Raw genomic sequence first — 15,648 nt, 5'->3', positions numbered from 1 at the left:
AAATCAAAGTTGATATTGTATGCTAATAAATGGAGTTGTCATAATAACATATTACATGCTTTGAATTCCTTATATATAGCTATGCAGTGTTCTAAGCAGCTTGGATGGGTCGCTGTACGTGATGCAACATTTATTATAACCAGAGACTTAATATAATAAAGAGACTTGAGACTTGACTTGGACTCTAGCTCAGAGACTTGAGACTTGACTTGGACTCTAGCTCAGAGACTTGAGACTTGACTTGGACTCTAGCTCAGAGACTTGAGACTTGACTTGGACTCTAGCTCAGAGACTTGAGACTTGACTTGGACTCTAGCTCAGAGACTTGTGAGCATCTCTGCCCTGCAGGCAGGAATGCCAAATCTGGGCAGAAAACAAACGGCTGCTGCTGGTAATCAGTAATTCATAAGTAGGGAATACAGATAAACTACATGTGGGAATTGGTGACTCACCTTGTTGGATTGGACCATTGACTTCTTTTCTTTTTTTGCGGCAGTATACAAAGTGGTAGTGACATAGGGCTTCTACTCACAGTTATCCATGATGCTATTTTTCACTGCTATACAGTGTTGTCCACACTGGTGGGCAGGAGGGTCATTTTTATTGATCTTTGCATTTCATTCTTTGATTTGTGAGATTTTGTGAGCGTTAAAAATAGTACTACATCAGTTTTGAATGGTGCGTAAAGTTAATTTTTTTTTTGGTCACACATTTCTGTTTTGCATTCTGGTGCACAGTCAGTTTAGCTCTGAATCAGATTTGATTCCAGCTCTCTGCTTTACAAACAGAATGGGTTTTGTGTTTGAAAATAATCGCTATCAAACAATGCACCCCTTTTCGCACCCTGTCATCATCTTTTTGTGCTCTGCGTTTTTCTTTAAGCCTTTATTTCTTCTTTCTAACCGCGGTAATTGCTCAGGCCGTATCCATAGAAACCTCAGAACATGTATGGATCGAGAGAGCGAAGACCAGCAGCCGGCACATTATCAGGGGTTCATCGTGCAGCCTATTTGCACATGTTCCCTACAGGGTTAACACACCAACATGCACACATTCAGATTTCACATAGCAGTTCCAGCGCTGCTTCTGGACCGGTTCCTGACTGCACCAACAAAATCAGTGGCTAAAACATGAGCAATCCCTTTTTCCAGATTGCTGATATCTTCCCTCAGCCTGAGCTGCTGTGTTAATAGAAACTGCTCTCTTTGGGAAAGAAAGCTCCCTGCCTTAATAATAAATGATGCTTCACTCTCACGCTACTTGAGGTTTGTTCTCACATTAATTATTTGCCAAGCAGAGAATGCCGGACCCTTTCTGGCCTATCAGTCTGTATTTGTCATCCTTACTTCTGACATCCATTTTGAATAACCTCAGCTATGTAAAAAAGGCATTGAGATTGAGGATTTTATGCAGAGAAGTAGGCAGACGAATGTGGATTTGCAGACTCCACTGAATTAGTAATCTATATTGATCTACGCTCTGGAATGAATGTTCTCTGCAGGTACACACTGGCTTGGCAATGCATTTTCCACAAGGTTTCTCTCTGGGAGTCATGGTGCCAGAGAGAACTAGCTCATGCTTCGCACAGCTGCCATCCTGGGGATTTTCGTCATGGTCTGAATATGGTACGCCTCACTCTGCTTCTTGTCTGGAAATCCCTAAGGATTTCAGACCGGTATTTGAGGCACCAGTGCAAAGCGGAAGTATCTCAGTAGTTTCTGTGAGAATGATTAGGAACACACTGTTAGAGCAGATTTTTTATTTATTTTTTTGATACCAAGACCCTTTGAAATTTTGAAAGGAATCCCCTTTCTTAAATATTTAGACATCCATAATGTATAATTTTGTTTATAAAGATTAATTTAAACGGTGTAAGGAAAAAATCTGATTTTGTGAAATCTTGTTAGCAAAATGTAAAATGTGGCTTTAATATTGTCATTTTACTAATAAAATTTAATTTATTGTCTGTTCTGTACAGATTCATAACCTGTAGATAAGTATATCCAAATAAATGTTAATCTATTTCTGTAGAACTGCAAAAAAAAAAAAAAAAATATATATATATATATATATATATATATATATATATATATATATATTGTCCCAGATAAGCTTTGCAGAGAATATTTAAATATTTTTACAATAAAAATACTATTCCAAAATATTTTAACTGTATACAGATTTCTTTTCTTTTTCTGCTGATACTCTTTTTTTTTTTTTTTTTTTTTTTTTAAGCTTGCTGATACTTTCTATGCACAATATTCTTAGTCATTTTTTTTTTCTAATTTGTTTAAATGCAGCTGCATTTTTGCCATTTGGCTGCAAAAATTCTTAAAGAGAATGAGGAACCTCAGGCAAAGCCTCAATCACATGACCAGGGCCAACTCAGGCACCATGAGCTCCCTTGAGATCAGAGATCAATCTTTCAAACGGTGTGTGGCCTCTTTCCCTCTATAAACACACCAGACTGTCAGCCACTCTTGATCCGTCAACTGAAGCAGTGCTCTTGGAATGCGGCATTTTCTTTAAGCCTCCAAGTCCTTCAGATGCATTTTAGGAACCTTCTGTGATTTCAGTGACTCCCGACCTTTTTGCCACAGGCTGAAAATGGCCCCGGCCAGGACTATTTTATTCCTCTGTGCCAAGCAGATTTTGCTTAACTGCAGAGCCTGTCACCAGGTCCTCATGCTGATTCTTCCCTGGGGTGAAACAAGCCTAAGGCTCCATCCCAGTACGTAAAAACTGTTTCCTGCTGACTCTTTTTCTTTGGTGTACTGATTTACCAAATAAGATCAAGGTTACACTTGCTGCATTCTGGTACAGACTCAGTGTGGAACTGATAACTTTGTAGTGTCTTGTAAATGACATTGACAAATACAGTTTCTAGGAAAAACAATTTGTTCTATTCAGATTAGCTCACTAATCGTTTGTTGTCGTACCAGCCTAAAGTGTGTTGCAAATAGGCACAGGCAATTTGCGCTTGCACTTAAAGGGATACTCTACCCAAAAATGAAAATGTTCTCATCATTTACTCACTCTCATAATGTCCCAGATGTGCCGTCCCAGTTACTTTCTTCTGTGGATTTTATTAAGAAATAAAATAAAAAGGTTATTAAAGTCCTTGAAAGTTGACTTCAAAAACCATGACAGTAATCCATTCAACCCCAGTTATATGTGAATATATGTCTGTTGAAGCGATGTCTAATATGTGTGTGTGAGAGAAATACTCATACCTCATTTCTAAATGCATGTCATTGATATTGTTAATGATTCATCCATGCATGCATTTATTTTTTTTACCTCATACCTTTTTAATGAAAACAATCTTGATCATGTGGTGAAACTACATATTTATCTTTGGTGATGTATACTAGACTTCTCCAATTATTTAATCCGTTTAAATCCTGTCCTTTTCTTTCAGTCGACTGCAAGCTAACATTGAGATCTGCCTCAATCCAATCAGCAATCGAAAGATATAACCCAGTCCCATCCTCCAGTTTTATTTTTTTATTGTTCTACTCTGTGCATCACAATACGACAGTTAAATATGTCTCTGCTTTAATTACATCACGATTTTAAACCGTGTGGTTGTTTGAGGGGGCAAACCTTTGTGTGTGATTATAGTGACTAAATGAGATGTGGTCACTTGGGTTTCATTTTCTAATCTCAGAATATAATTTTTGTGATCCGATCACAAAACATTGATTGGTGGTGAGCTCCGTGTAAAGGTAAAGCGAATGTTTGAGAGTCTGTTTTACTTCATGTACGCCACATACATGAATGAGGTCAGAATGCATCCTAGTTGTAGTAGATGTAAAATTTCCCATCATGTCTGTTCACAACAGCACCCAGATCTCTGTGTGCTTCTCTTTGCTCTTTTCCCCAACCCACAGCTGTGTGAGCTGATGGGACGGGGCTGGATGGAAGAGGGGAGCTGCAGCAGACGTATTTGGCAGCTCAGAGGAGTCTGGTCTTGTACACGGTTCTAGGTTTCACACAGTGTACTGCAAATTCAGCAGCAGGGAGTTTCCGCACGTCACGGATCAAGTCACTCCAGCATTCTGACATATTAAGAGCTGCAGAAATCACATCTTGTATACAACCATATTTTGATTATCTCTTCTCTGTATCCGCAGCGTTTCATTCAGTATCTGGCCTCAAGAAACACACTCTTCAATCTGAACAATTTCCTTGATAAAGGTGCATTGCAAGGTATGTCAGAAACATGAACACCTTTCCTGTCTCTAAAGCACTGTACGCACACTGATAATAAAGCCCTCAACCTTTTCCTCAGGCTACGACATGTCCACGTTCATCAGGCGGTACAGCAGATATCTCAATGAGAAAGCCCTTTCCTATAGGCTGGTGGCTGTGGACTTCACCAAGATGAAGAGAGGGTGGGTAAACCTCAGCTCTGCTTCTGTAATATTGCCTCCCTACAGTCAAGATTGTGTTCAAACACATCGTCTCGGCAGGACTCAATCTAATCAGGCTAGCTGATTACTCCGATAATTAAGTTGCTTTTAAAAGCTGATTAAGTCGCAGATTTCTTTTAACTGCTAATTAAGATTGCGAGTAAGTGGTGGCGAGTTCTGATTGTTTGTTTATCTGTTTGTTGTGCAGTGTTGATGGAGTCATGCGCACCATGAACACAGAGAAGCTGATCAAAACGTTGCCTATCATTCAAAACCAACTGGACGCGCTGCTGGATTTCCAGGTTTGTGATTGAGAATATGCATGCATGCATGTATGTATGCATGTATGTATGTATGTATGTATGTATGTATGCTTTAAAACTTACCAGTGATTCAAATCAATTCAGAAAGTATTTCTTTATTTGTAAAGAACTGTGTTTCTTTTTTCTTTTTTAATTTCTCTGGTAACATGCTTCATAATCTCCTATTTCTTAAAAAAAAATCCATGTAATGAAAGTTTGTGGTCGGTAAGATTTGTTTAAATGTTTTTTGAAATATCCTTCATTGCATTTAGTTGATCAAAAATGCAGTAAAAACAGTAATGTTGTGAACTGATTAACATATAAAACTGCTGTTTTCTATTTTAATATATTATCAAATGTAATTCATTTTTAGTAGTTAATTATTCTGTCTTCAGCATCACATGATACTTCAGAAATCATTTTAACATTTAACGTGGTGTACAAGTAACCTTTCTTATGTTGGAAACCGTTGTGCTGCTTAATATTTTTGTGGGAACCATGATCATTTTATTTTTTCATGATAGAAAGTTTACATTTATACGAGATCTGAATCTTTTGCCACATTATAAATATCTTTACTGTGATTTTTGACCAATTAAATGCATCTTGCTAAATAAGTTTAGATTTTTCAAAGAAAGTCTTACTGACCCCAAGCTTTCAAATGGCAGTCGGTATGATGATGAAATGCAAGAACATTTACAGTATTAAAAGTCCCTTAGTTTTAGTCATTTCCACTTAGCTTGGATAGATTTGGCGGTTTATAGTGCAGATTGTTTGATTTGTGCCTGTGATTGAAGTTATAATCAGTTCCCTTAAAATCAAGTGACCCTGAATCCCCATGTTGGAAAACAGATTTTAACAGAACAACATTGATGTTTAGTCAGTCCAAGCTTTTTGGTATGATGTGTACGCTCTCCTGTGGATGTGTGGGTTTGTGTCTGTAGGCTAACCCTAATGAGCTGACTAACGGAGTGATCAACGCTGCCTTCATGCTGCTCTTCAAAGACTCCATCCGTCTGTTTGCTGCCTATAATGAGGGTGTTATCAACCTGCTGGGTAAGAGTAATCCACTCCCTTTCACTCTGGAGAGCGTCCTACTCTCACACTCTGCTTTAGGGGTTACTAACGTCTTACTGCTTTCTGAGCATAGAACAGTGCAGTTGAACCACAAGAGCTCAGGTCTTTCTGTATGCTATACATATTTATTACTAGTATTGAGATACTTTCATCCAAACTGAACTGCGTCTGTGTACCACAAATAAGTGTTATTAAATCAATCCTGCTGTTGGTAGAAAACGTTGTGTATATTTCTTTAATTGCTTGGACCGTATGTGACCCTGGACCACAAAATCAGTCTTAAGTGTTCATTTTTCAAAATTGAGATTTATACATAATCATTTAACAATCTGAAAGCTGAATATATAAGCTTTCCGTTGATGTATGGTTTATTAGGATCGGACAATATTTGGTCAAGATGCAACTATTTGAAAATCTGAAATCTGAGGGTGCAAAAAATCTAAATATTAAGAAAATCACCTTTTAAAGTTGTCCAAATAAAGTTCTTACCAAAGTATATTACTAATCAAAATTACGTGTTTATATATTTACAGTATCAAATTTACAAAATATCTTCATGGAACATGATCTCCTATGATAATATCCTAATGATTTTTGGCAAATCAATAATTTTGACCCGTACAATGTTTTTTTTTTTGTCTATTGCTAAAAATATACCCCAGTGACTTAAGACTGGTTTTGTTGTCCGGGGTCACATATGATCTATAACCGCTGTTGAATAGGTCTCTCTAGACTAACCCTCAACTTTTTGCAGCATATTTTGATGCCTGTAACTTTAGCTTGTTACTTTTTGGTTGATTCTTATAAAAAGATTTAAATGAAGTGAGGCCAGATTTAGTTTTAGATTTATGAAAGATTAACATTTTATACAATTATTTTTATATATTTTTTCTGCTATTATTTTTTTTCCATTTGTTTCTTGCCCTGAATATAGCCACGGATGCTGGCATGGTGATAAATTATAAGCAAGCAAACATATACCTGAGCAAGTCATGATTTTGTATCTCAAGAGGAATTGACATCTTCAGAACAACACTGTGTGCGAAACTTGTGCTTTTTTCTTATCTTTGACCTGATATTGCACTTTCATCCATTGTGTGACCCCCTTAATATTCTAGCAGAAACAAGGCTTTAATTCCTCTTCAGCTATTGCTGCGGTTTACTCTGTTTTAGCTCTAATTATTCAGTTAAGTTTTTCCATGATTTTTATAGTTTTAATATTTTTTATGTTGTAACACGTCTGTTTAGGTTGATGGTCTAAAATGCATTAGAGTGCTAGCTCTTATATGCCCCTGTCTCTGTCAGACAGCCCAGAGTGTTTTGACAGTCCTCTGATGGGTAATTGCAGTCTTTATCTGTTTGAGTTGCTCTGCTAATCGTTCTGCTCTCCCTCTTTTCTATCTTTTTTTTTTTTGTCCTCCTGTTTCAGAGAAATACTTCGATATGAAAAAAAACCAGTGTAAAGATGCCCTGGACATCTATAAGAAGTTTCTGTACAGGATGACCAAGCTGTCAGAGTTTCTTAAAGTGGCTGAGGTACCAGTGCATGCACACACACACACACACACACACACACAGTGCTTTGATACGACAGGTCTGAGATTAGACAAGCTGTTCAAGGATCCCTCCTCTCCCACAATTTATCTCTCTCTCTCTCTCTCTCTCTCTCTCATCTCTCCATCCTACAATGCTCTGTCATTCATATTCAGTCTGATGTGTGCACAGATGCCATACATTAAGTGTTCTAGCACTGCAATGCATTGCACAGTCCTCATGGATTGTGTCCATATAAACATACATGTGCCTATCCTGCCAGAAGTCATTCGGATGTCACTAGGTTTCATCCTTTGTTTGAGTTGGTTGAACTGACCTCTGTTTTGGTTTCTCTGTAACAGCTCCTAAAAATATTGCAACTGGTAAAAAGAGATTGAGATAAAAGCATAGCATCAAAAAAGCATAACATCAGTCTGTTGATTGAGGGTCTCATTGGGTACAACTGTTTAAGTTTATTAACTTGCTAATTACCTGACATACACTACCGTTCAGAAGTTTGGGGTTACTAAGATTTTTTTTTTTTTTTATAATTAACTTTTATTCAGCAAAGATGCATTCAGTTGATCAAAAGTGACAGTAAATAGATTTATTGTAACAGTACCAAAAAATTATATCTGCAAATTATTGCTGTAAAAATCTTATTTTATGTCAAATAAATTTTGTTATTTTGAACTTTCTATATATACATTTATCAGTTTTTGACAAAGAAATGAAGCTGTGCAACTGCTTTCAACATCGATCAAACAAAGTATTTCTTGAGCACCAAATCAGTATGTTAGAATGATTTCTGAAGGATCATGTGACACGGAAGACTGGATGCAAATGAAATATTCAAAGAATTCACAACTCAAAATATATTAAAATAGAAAACTGTTATAAAGATTTAGAAGTTGTAATTATTTTTCACAATATCTTTTAAAACAATACAAAAATCTTACTGACCCCATATTTTTGAACGGTACTGTATGAAAATTAACCCCCAGCAATCTCCACAATGATTAAAAAAAATCTTAACTCTGTAATCATGAATGACAGGATAAGCTCTGGAAAATCCATGGAAAGTTATTGGTCCAAAGTGTGGGAACCCTGCATAGAAAGTGTACTCCACTAAGACTGCTTTATACAGTGTGAAATGAGCTGTTTCTCTCCTGTTACCCGTTCTGCGGCCATTGGTGGCTGTTGTTCCTACTGTAGATTCACATGGCGTGAGAGCTTTAAAGTCTCTCTCTCCTTCTGTCCCAGATGTAGATCAGTTTTGTGTTAATAGGACTCTCCCTCGCTCCTCTCTCTCTGACACTGATGAATTCCCGTGCTGCAGCCTTCTTTCTCTCACTTCCCCTCTCAGTCCATCCAGCCAGGCGTTAGACTGTCTGGTCTTATTTCCAGACTGGCTCTTCTACTCAGGGATTCAATATGACAATAAGTCTCTGAGAACAATGTCCATCACCATGTGAGATTCTGGTCTAATTTAATTTCTTTATTTACCCCCATCATTTGTAAAAATCGTTTTTGAATGTTAACCACTCCACACTTCACAGTCAGTCATGTCGAACATTATCAATGTCTATGTCCGTTCCCATTGGTCCTCTGTGGCTCTCGGCATGCCACACCTATGTTATTTTTATTCCTTTCATTTTTAGTCACTGCATGAGTTAATGATCCTTTGTTTCTTCTTTTTTGAATTCCTCCCCCCTCCCCTCGTTTGTTTGTTTACCTTTGTTTTGTTTTATTTATGACACAGCAAGTTGGAATTGATCAGGGTGACATCCCAGATCTCACTCAGGTCAGTGTACATTTCATTTCCACTTTCTGTTTCTCCTCTACTTCCTGACTACGCTGCTGCTGTCGTCCATTGTACCACTGCTCTCCCTTCCTTCTCTCTGTGTTCCACCTGTCCTCGTCCTTTCTCTGGTTGTCTTACGTGCTGTTTTTGTACCCATGCTCACTGTTTTTTGGATGTTCTGTCTCTCGTTTTTGGTTTAAAAAGTCAGGCTTAATATTAATCGCTTCAAGACTTGTGGCTTGACAGACGTTACCAAACACTCCTCTCTCTGTTTAGTTCCCTCTCAAATAGAGATGATCACACTGTTTCAGTATGACTTTGTGGGGTTGCACTAGACACAGTTCATATTTGATGTCTTTGTTTGAGTTTTGACATTACAGAATGGGGTTAACACACTATATTGAATGAGGTTTATTCCCCTGCGGTAACACATTGTTTATTGTTCCTTTCAGACGACTAGAGGATCTTACCTTGTAGGTGGTGGGTTATATGCACTGCTTGTATATGACATAACTCTGCTACTACTAGTGCTGGGTGATCGATCAAATATTTACAACATATATTCAATCATTTTTTGATGAAAATTAGCCAACATCTTTACTGCGGCAATTATTTTTATTTGGCCATCCAATTTATTAGAAACCTGTGCCAGTATTTCAGTTTGCACTCAGTATTATCTAAGTGCAGAAATATTTTAAAATGTAAAAAATATATTTTTTATTTAAATCAGGGGCATATAGCAATTAAACCTTAAATGACTCATAGTACACACAAAACTGATGGATGTTTCTGTTGAAAAATATGTGAGTAATTCTTATAGTTTAATAATATATTGTTGCATTGTTCCATATAGTAGAACTGGAATGAAATCAAAATAATTTTTTATTTTATTTGCAAATAAATAATTGAATTATGTAACGTGTAATAATTATGGAAATATCAATCTGTTCTTTTGATAAAAACATTGTTAAAAACTTACTTACTGTATTTTGAGTCTGAATCTTGATTTAGTCAAAGTAATTCCGTAAATGAAACGCCATTTTAGAGTTAAATACATATAGTATGTGTTGAAATAAAAAATCTTCAAAAAGTAAATATTGAGGTAAACTTTTTTTAGCTGTATCTCCCAGCCCTAGTTTCTTTCTGAATGCATCATCTGATTCATCCCTTTAAAACCAGGCTAACTGATTGAATGTGGACCGAACCTCCATTCTTTTCTCTGTCACTTTGCAGGCATGGCTATACATCGCTATTTCTGCTGATCTGAGACCAGATGTTGTCTCTTTATAGTTTGATCAAATATTTAACTCAGATCAGCATAAAAGCAAATCTCCAGCTGGGTTGCATGACTGCTTCATGCTTGCAAACCCCCTGACCATCAAAGTTGGAAAAGATGGAGTTCTTGTGGGAGCTATATGATTTACCCAGTGCCCTGTTTCTCCTTTACATGAAAAAACTGCCCTAAGTTTGTAAGATTGTGATGAAGTACTCATGTAACCTCACTTTGTCCTTTATGTAGCTGCACGCATATCTAAAATGGAGTCATTTAATCAAAAGCCTGTTCGTGCCGTGTCTTCTCCAAGGAAATCAAATCAGACAGGAAGGAAGCAAATTAAAAGCTGTTACACTTTCATCTTTCTTTTTTATTTCACTTCTGTTGGAAGTTAGGAGTAATCTTTAGCCACTTGACGTTCCAATCCAATTCCAAAACGATTCTTGATCTACATTTTTTCCCCACACATGCTATTTGTGGGAAAATAAAATAAGCATGCTCCGAAGGGAGAATTGTGTTACGTCGGAGAATCTTTTTTTTTTTCTCCCACCTCTAGTGAATAGTGAACGTATGACAGAACTAGTAGTGCAAAAAAAAAGGCACCACAAGAAAATAAGAAACGATACATTTTGTAAATTAATTAGTCTTTACTGTTAATTATATCTATATCTTTATCTATATATTGATCGATCAATAGATATAATTAGATTTTGTATTATGAATAGATTAGATTATATATAAATATAGACAGAACGAATATTGGACAGCTTCCCCTTTAAGACTGAAGTCCAAAATACAGTTTCATATGCATTTTCTTTTTCAGCTGTTTACTCTGTCTTATACGGTGCCTGGGAGATGACATGGTCAGTTCACTTAGTTTTGTCATGGCCACAACACAATAACTCGTGGAAACGTGATATGTTGTGGCCATGAGATATTAATTAATGGAAACGTGATTTTATGTCGTGGCCACGGGATCATTTTGTTGAGGTAACAACATCCTTATTTCGTGACCTCAAGATGCTATGTTGAGGGAATGACATATTTTTCTCATGGCCACAAATTTAATGCATAAACAAACTGTGTGACCATAGCAACCCGGGAATAATAGACATTTATTCATTAATATTTTACATTGAAATAAACAATAATAATAATTATTATGTATTATTAAAAGACCATAATTATAAATATTTTAATGTTTTGTTTGAATAAATCATTCACGTAGTTTCGTTTTGTGAATGAAAACACAACACAATTTATCATCACACATCGGCATAAATACAATCATAAAGTAAAAACTTTATTGGCATAATTGTCAGATTATGAGCGTGTTGTGTTTTCATTTACAAATGAAACTACGTTAATGATTAATTCTTCAACGAAACACTCTAGAATTTAAAATTATGGTCTATTAATTAGCCGAAATAAAATTAAATGCATGTTAAATCTAAACTGCATTCACTCAAAAACTCAGCATAATCAAAGCTTGATTAGTATGTCGAGCATTTACAGTAGGCTATTATTTTAAAAAAGTATTCAGAACGTTGAGATCGAAATGAAGCAAAACCTTTTTATAAATGAATATAAAATACCAATAATAATAATATACAAATATTATTTGGAAAAGAAGATCAGTTAATGGACTTAATTTAGGATGGACAAAAATGTTTTCTTCTAGGCCTATTTTATATTATGCATTGTTTGTAATATTTATTAATGATAAACTTAATTTGAATGCTGACTATTGCATGTAATAAAGTCCGGTAGCCATGGCATATGGTTAATATAATAATTTAATAATGAATTATTTTCTATAATAAATAATATAAGTTCTTAATTCAGAATAAAATAAATAATAAATCTCATAATAGAAACCTATTGTCTTTTTATTTTGTACATCCGAGATGTATATCGTCATAACGCACAGTCCTATAGTGTGGAAATGATACATTTTCCCGCTTAGCTGAAAGGTTCGTTTTTAGTTCTTTTTGTGACCCTGGACCACAAAACCAATCTTAAGTGTTCCTGTAGCTCAAGTGGTAGAGCATTGCGTTAGCAAGCGCAGGTTGGGGGTTAGGAAATTTTTTTGACTGAATGCAATGTAAGTCGCTTTGGATAAAAGCGTCTACTAAATGCATTAATTTAATTTAAGTGTAAATTTTCTGATACATTTTCTGAAAGCTAAATAAATAAGCTTTCCATTGATGTATGTTTTATTAGGATCAAGGCCGAGATGCAACTATTTGAAAAACTGGAATCTGAGGGTGCAAAGAAAATCTAAATATATAGAAAATGTTTTTAGTGAAAACTTTTAGAGTTATACAAATTAATTCTTAGCAATGCATATTGCTAATAAAAAAATTCAGTTTTGATTATATTTACGGTAGGAAATGTACCGAATATCTTCATGGAACATGATCTTTACTTAATATTCTAATGATTTTTGACATAAAAAAAAATTCAATAATTTTGACCCATATAATGTTATTTTGGCTATTGCTACAAATATACCCCAGAGACTTAAGGCTGGTTTTGTGGTCCAGGGCACATTTGAATTGCAGACTGCTGCATATGTGTTTTTCCTCTCTTTTGGCTTCTGTTTTCAGTGGAATGCATTAGACCCAATCTGCCCTCTCAGCAATGTGGAGAAAAAGCCAACCTAGATCAGATCCAGACACGTTGGCCAGCGCTGCCAGCAAGGCACAGTCAAAGAGCTTTCCTTACCCTAAGTCCATAAGAGCAGTTTATACACGGGTTGTCTGCTCTGAAAACTTGGCACCAAGCACCTGCTCTTTTCACCAACCATGAGCTCTGAGCTTGTCCTAACATTTGCTCTCATTTGAATGAAGCAGCACGGGGTGTGTGTGCTCTTAGGTGCTAACATACTCATCCTGTGTTTGCTGATGTGGGACCTGTGTTATGCTTCCTCTTGTAATTGTTGAGATAATTCTTTTCAAAAGAAACAAATCCTAGATCGATATAAAGGGCTCAGAGGAAGGTTTTAGCTAGATTTGCAATTCAGCACCAGAAACTCTTGCAGAAACCCCAGAGTACTAATTCAAAAGCCAATGTAAAAAGTTTAATGTCATGGTCCAATAATGAGTTATATCAGTGACCTCATGGGTATGTCTGTCATTTGAGGTTTGGATCTTCCAGTGTGCATGTCACTTCCTCTCTTTTGAATCCGTACTCTTCCTCTCTCTTGTTTTATGTGCTTGTTTATCCTTTGCCTGTGCGCCTCTTACTAATTGCTTAAAGCATGCTCCTGTTATTATTTGCTGAAACTTAGGTGGATCGAGTGGGTGAATGTGTAAGTGTGTTTGACCGTGAGAGTGTGTACTCTTTTAAACTGGATCTGTATGTTCTCCCTGGAGTTCTTGACCCTTCTCTTTCTCCTGCAGGCTCCCAGCAGTCTCTTGGAGGCTCTTGAGCAGCACCTGGCCTCTCTGGAGGGAAAGAAAACCAAGGAGCTCTCCGCCGACAACAGGTACGAAATCCTACAGTGCTAAAAATAAATAAATAAATAAATATAGCTTCACACTGTAAAACACTGTTTGGGCAAACATCTGTGAAGACATTCACTAAGACATTCTAAAATAAATCCTTATAAATTGAGTGGATTATTCCAAGTCTTCTGAAAAACATGATAACTTTACATGATTTAATGTAGTAAGTATTGATCAATGCATCTTACATAGAGCTCATTAGATACTGTATACACAGCCAATGCTCCACCAGTGAGGTCTGGTCTCGCATGTCCAGCAAGCAAGGTAGCTGAGCTTCAATTTTTGCCATATTAATCAGTGAATGGACAATTTCCATTCTGCATTTCCATCAGCAGGGGAAAAGCAATGGTGCTGAACAGATATACCAAGAACATTTTTATTTATTTTTTTGCATTTTTAAAATGACACCTGATCTCCTGCTGAAATTCTAAATGAAAACATTTTAAGATGAAAAACATTGATCTGTGAATTCCAATATTCACTGACATTTGTGTATATATTAATTGAAATGGTAAAATGTAATTTTTTCCCCCCAGTATTCCTCTTTCTTGTTATACCCGTTCATGCATTTTTGTATTCACTGCTATTACTGTGCTACCCTGATAATAATAAATATGACAAATTAGTGTAAAAATGAATGTGAATGAGGCATATTGAGTAGTGGGCTAGGTTGTAATAACCTGGTGGTCATCATAGTGTAATACCCACTTTGTTTAAAATAAAATGCCTTTTATAAGGCTAATAAATCTCATTGTTCTAATGTGAGTTTACATTGTTGTTGTTTTTTTTTAAACATCAACCTTTTTTATTACTTTGAAGATAAGACAAAATATGTAGTCAAATGCAAGTTCCTGTATATGCTGTATAAATCCTCTTAACGTCACAAGCCATATGTTGAAGCACTTGATACAGCAACAACAAACCATTAGCAAGAGATTTATGTACAGCCACATACTGTAAGATATGACTTTTATTGGCTTGTGTAGAGTGTTAAATTAATCAGGTCCTAAATAAAGAACTTATAGGAAAGTCTCACTTCTGTGCATATCTGTGTTTTTCTCTGTAGAGCCAACACTCTGTCCAATGCAGTGTCGTCCCTCTCCAACACGGGCATGTCCTTCTCCTTCTCGTCCAGCAGGATGGATGAGAAGGAGAAACAGCTGGCCCTGGAGGAGGAGCAAGCCCGTCTGCAAGCTCTCAAGGTGGGTTACAACCTATCCCATTATTTTCTGTGAATGAACATGTTCTAATTGCCAGTTAAGTTTGAAGTGTGGACAGGAAGTAATGTTAGCTGGTTCTATTTAGAGAATAAAGAGAGCATACAGTAAAGGCATATCCCAGCTCCACCCAGAGAAGTTTGTTGCAACTGAGATTTGGCGGAATTCAAGCTGCTGTTCTGGGAACATTTTGTTCTACACGTACAAGTGTATGTGTGTTTACACATTACGCCCTTGTACCTTCAATGATTAGCCTGCAGCAGTAAGTGGTCAGCGGGGTTAATCGAACCTCTCCATCCCCATCAGGATTTACTGTCATACCTAGTGGGACACAAATACTCACACCAACACACACACGCAAACTGGATGACAGGAACGTCATTGGTGTGGAATGTATCCTCAGCTGCACCACAGCTCTGTATCTGAATAGTTCAAACATTCAAAGCAATTTCAAAGTCCAACATCAAAGTATTTACACAGCCCATGTTCAGATAAGTTTGTGTGAAATTGAACTGGTG

The 15,648-nt window shown here is 36.5% G+C and overlaps 1 protein-coding gene across 6 annotated transcripts in view; it reads left to right on the top strand.

The window, feature by feature from the left end:
* si:ch211-200p22.4 (phosphatidylinositol-binding clathrin assembly protein) overlaps positions 1–15,648 on the top strand; it is a 57,671-nt gene that overhangs the window by 24,542 nt on the left and 17,481 nt on the right. For 2 of the 6 annotated variants that reach the window (XM_052561486.1, XM_052561482.1), the window contains exons 3-11: positions 4,137–4,212; positions 4,295–4,397; positions 4,624–4,717; positions 5,662–5,773; positions 7,224–7,330; positions 9,090–9,131; positions 9,584–9,604; positions 13,809–13,894; positions 14,980–15,115. In XM_052561486.1, coding sequence (XP_052417446.1) covers positions 4,137–4,212; positions 4,295–4,397; positions 4,624–4,717; positions 5,662–5,773; positions 7,224–7,330; positions 9,090–9,131; positions 9,584–9,604; positions 13,809–13,894; positions 14,980–15,115 — 777 coding nt within the window. The remainder of the gene's footprint in view (positions 1–4,136; positions 4,213–4,294; positions 4,398–4,623; positions 4,718–5,661; positions 5,774–7,223; positions 7,331–9,089; positions 9,132–9,583; positions 9,605–13,808; positions 13,895–14,979; positions 15,116–15,648) is intronic. The other 4 variants (XM_052561487.1, XM_052561483.1, XM_052561484.1 and 1 more) reach the window with 3 other exon arrangements.

Source organism: Carassius gibelio, chromosome B7 (assembly GCF_023724105.1).
Source record: "Carassius gibelio isolate Cgi1373 ecotype wild population from Czech Republic chromosome B7, carGib1.2-hapl.c, whole genome shotgun sequence".
NCBI lineage: Eukaryota > Metazoa > Chordata > Actinopteri > Cypriniformes > Cyprinidae > Carassius > Carassius gibelio.
This window is presented reverse-complemented; position numbering and strand designations above follow the sequence as displayed.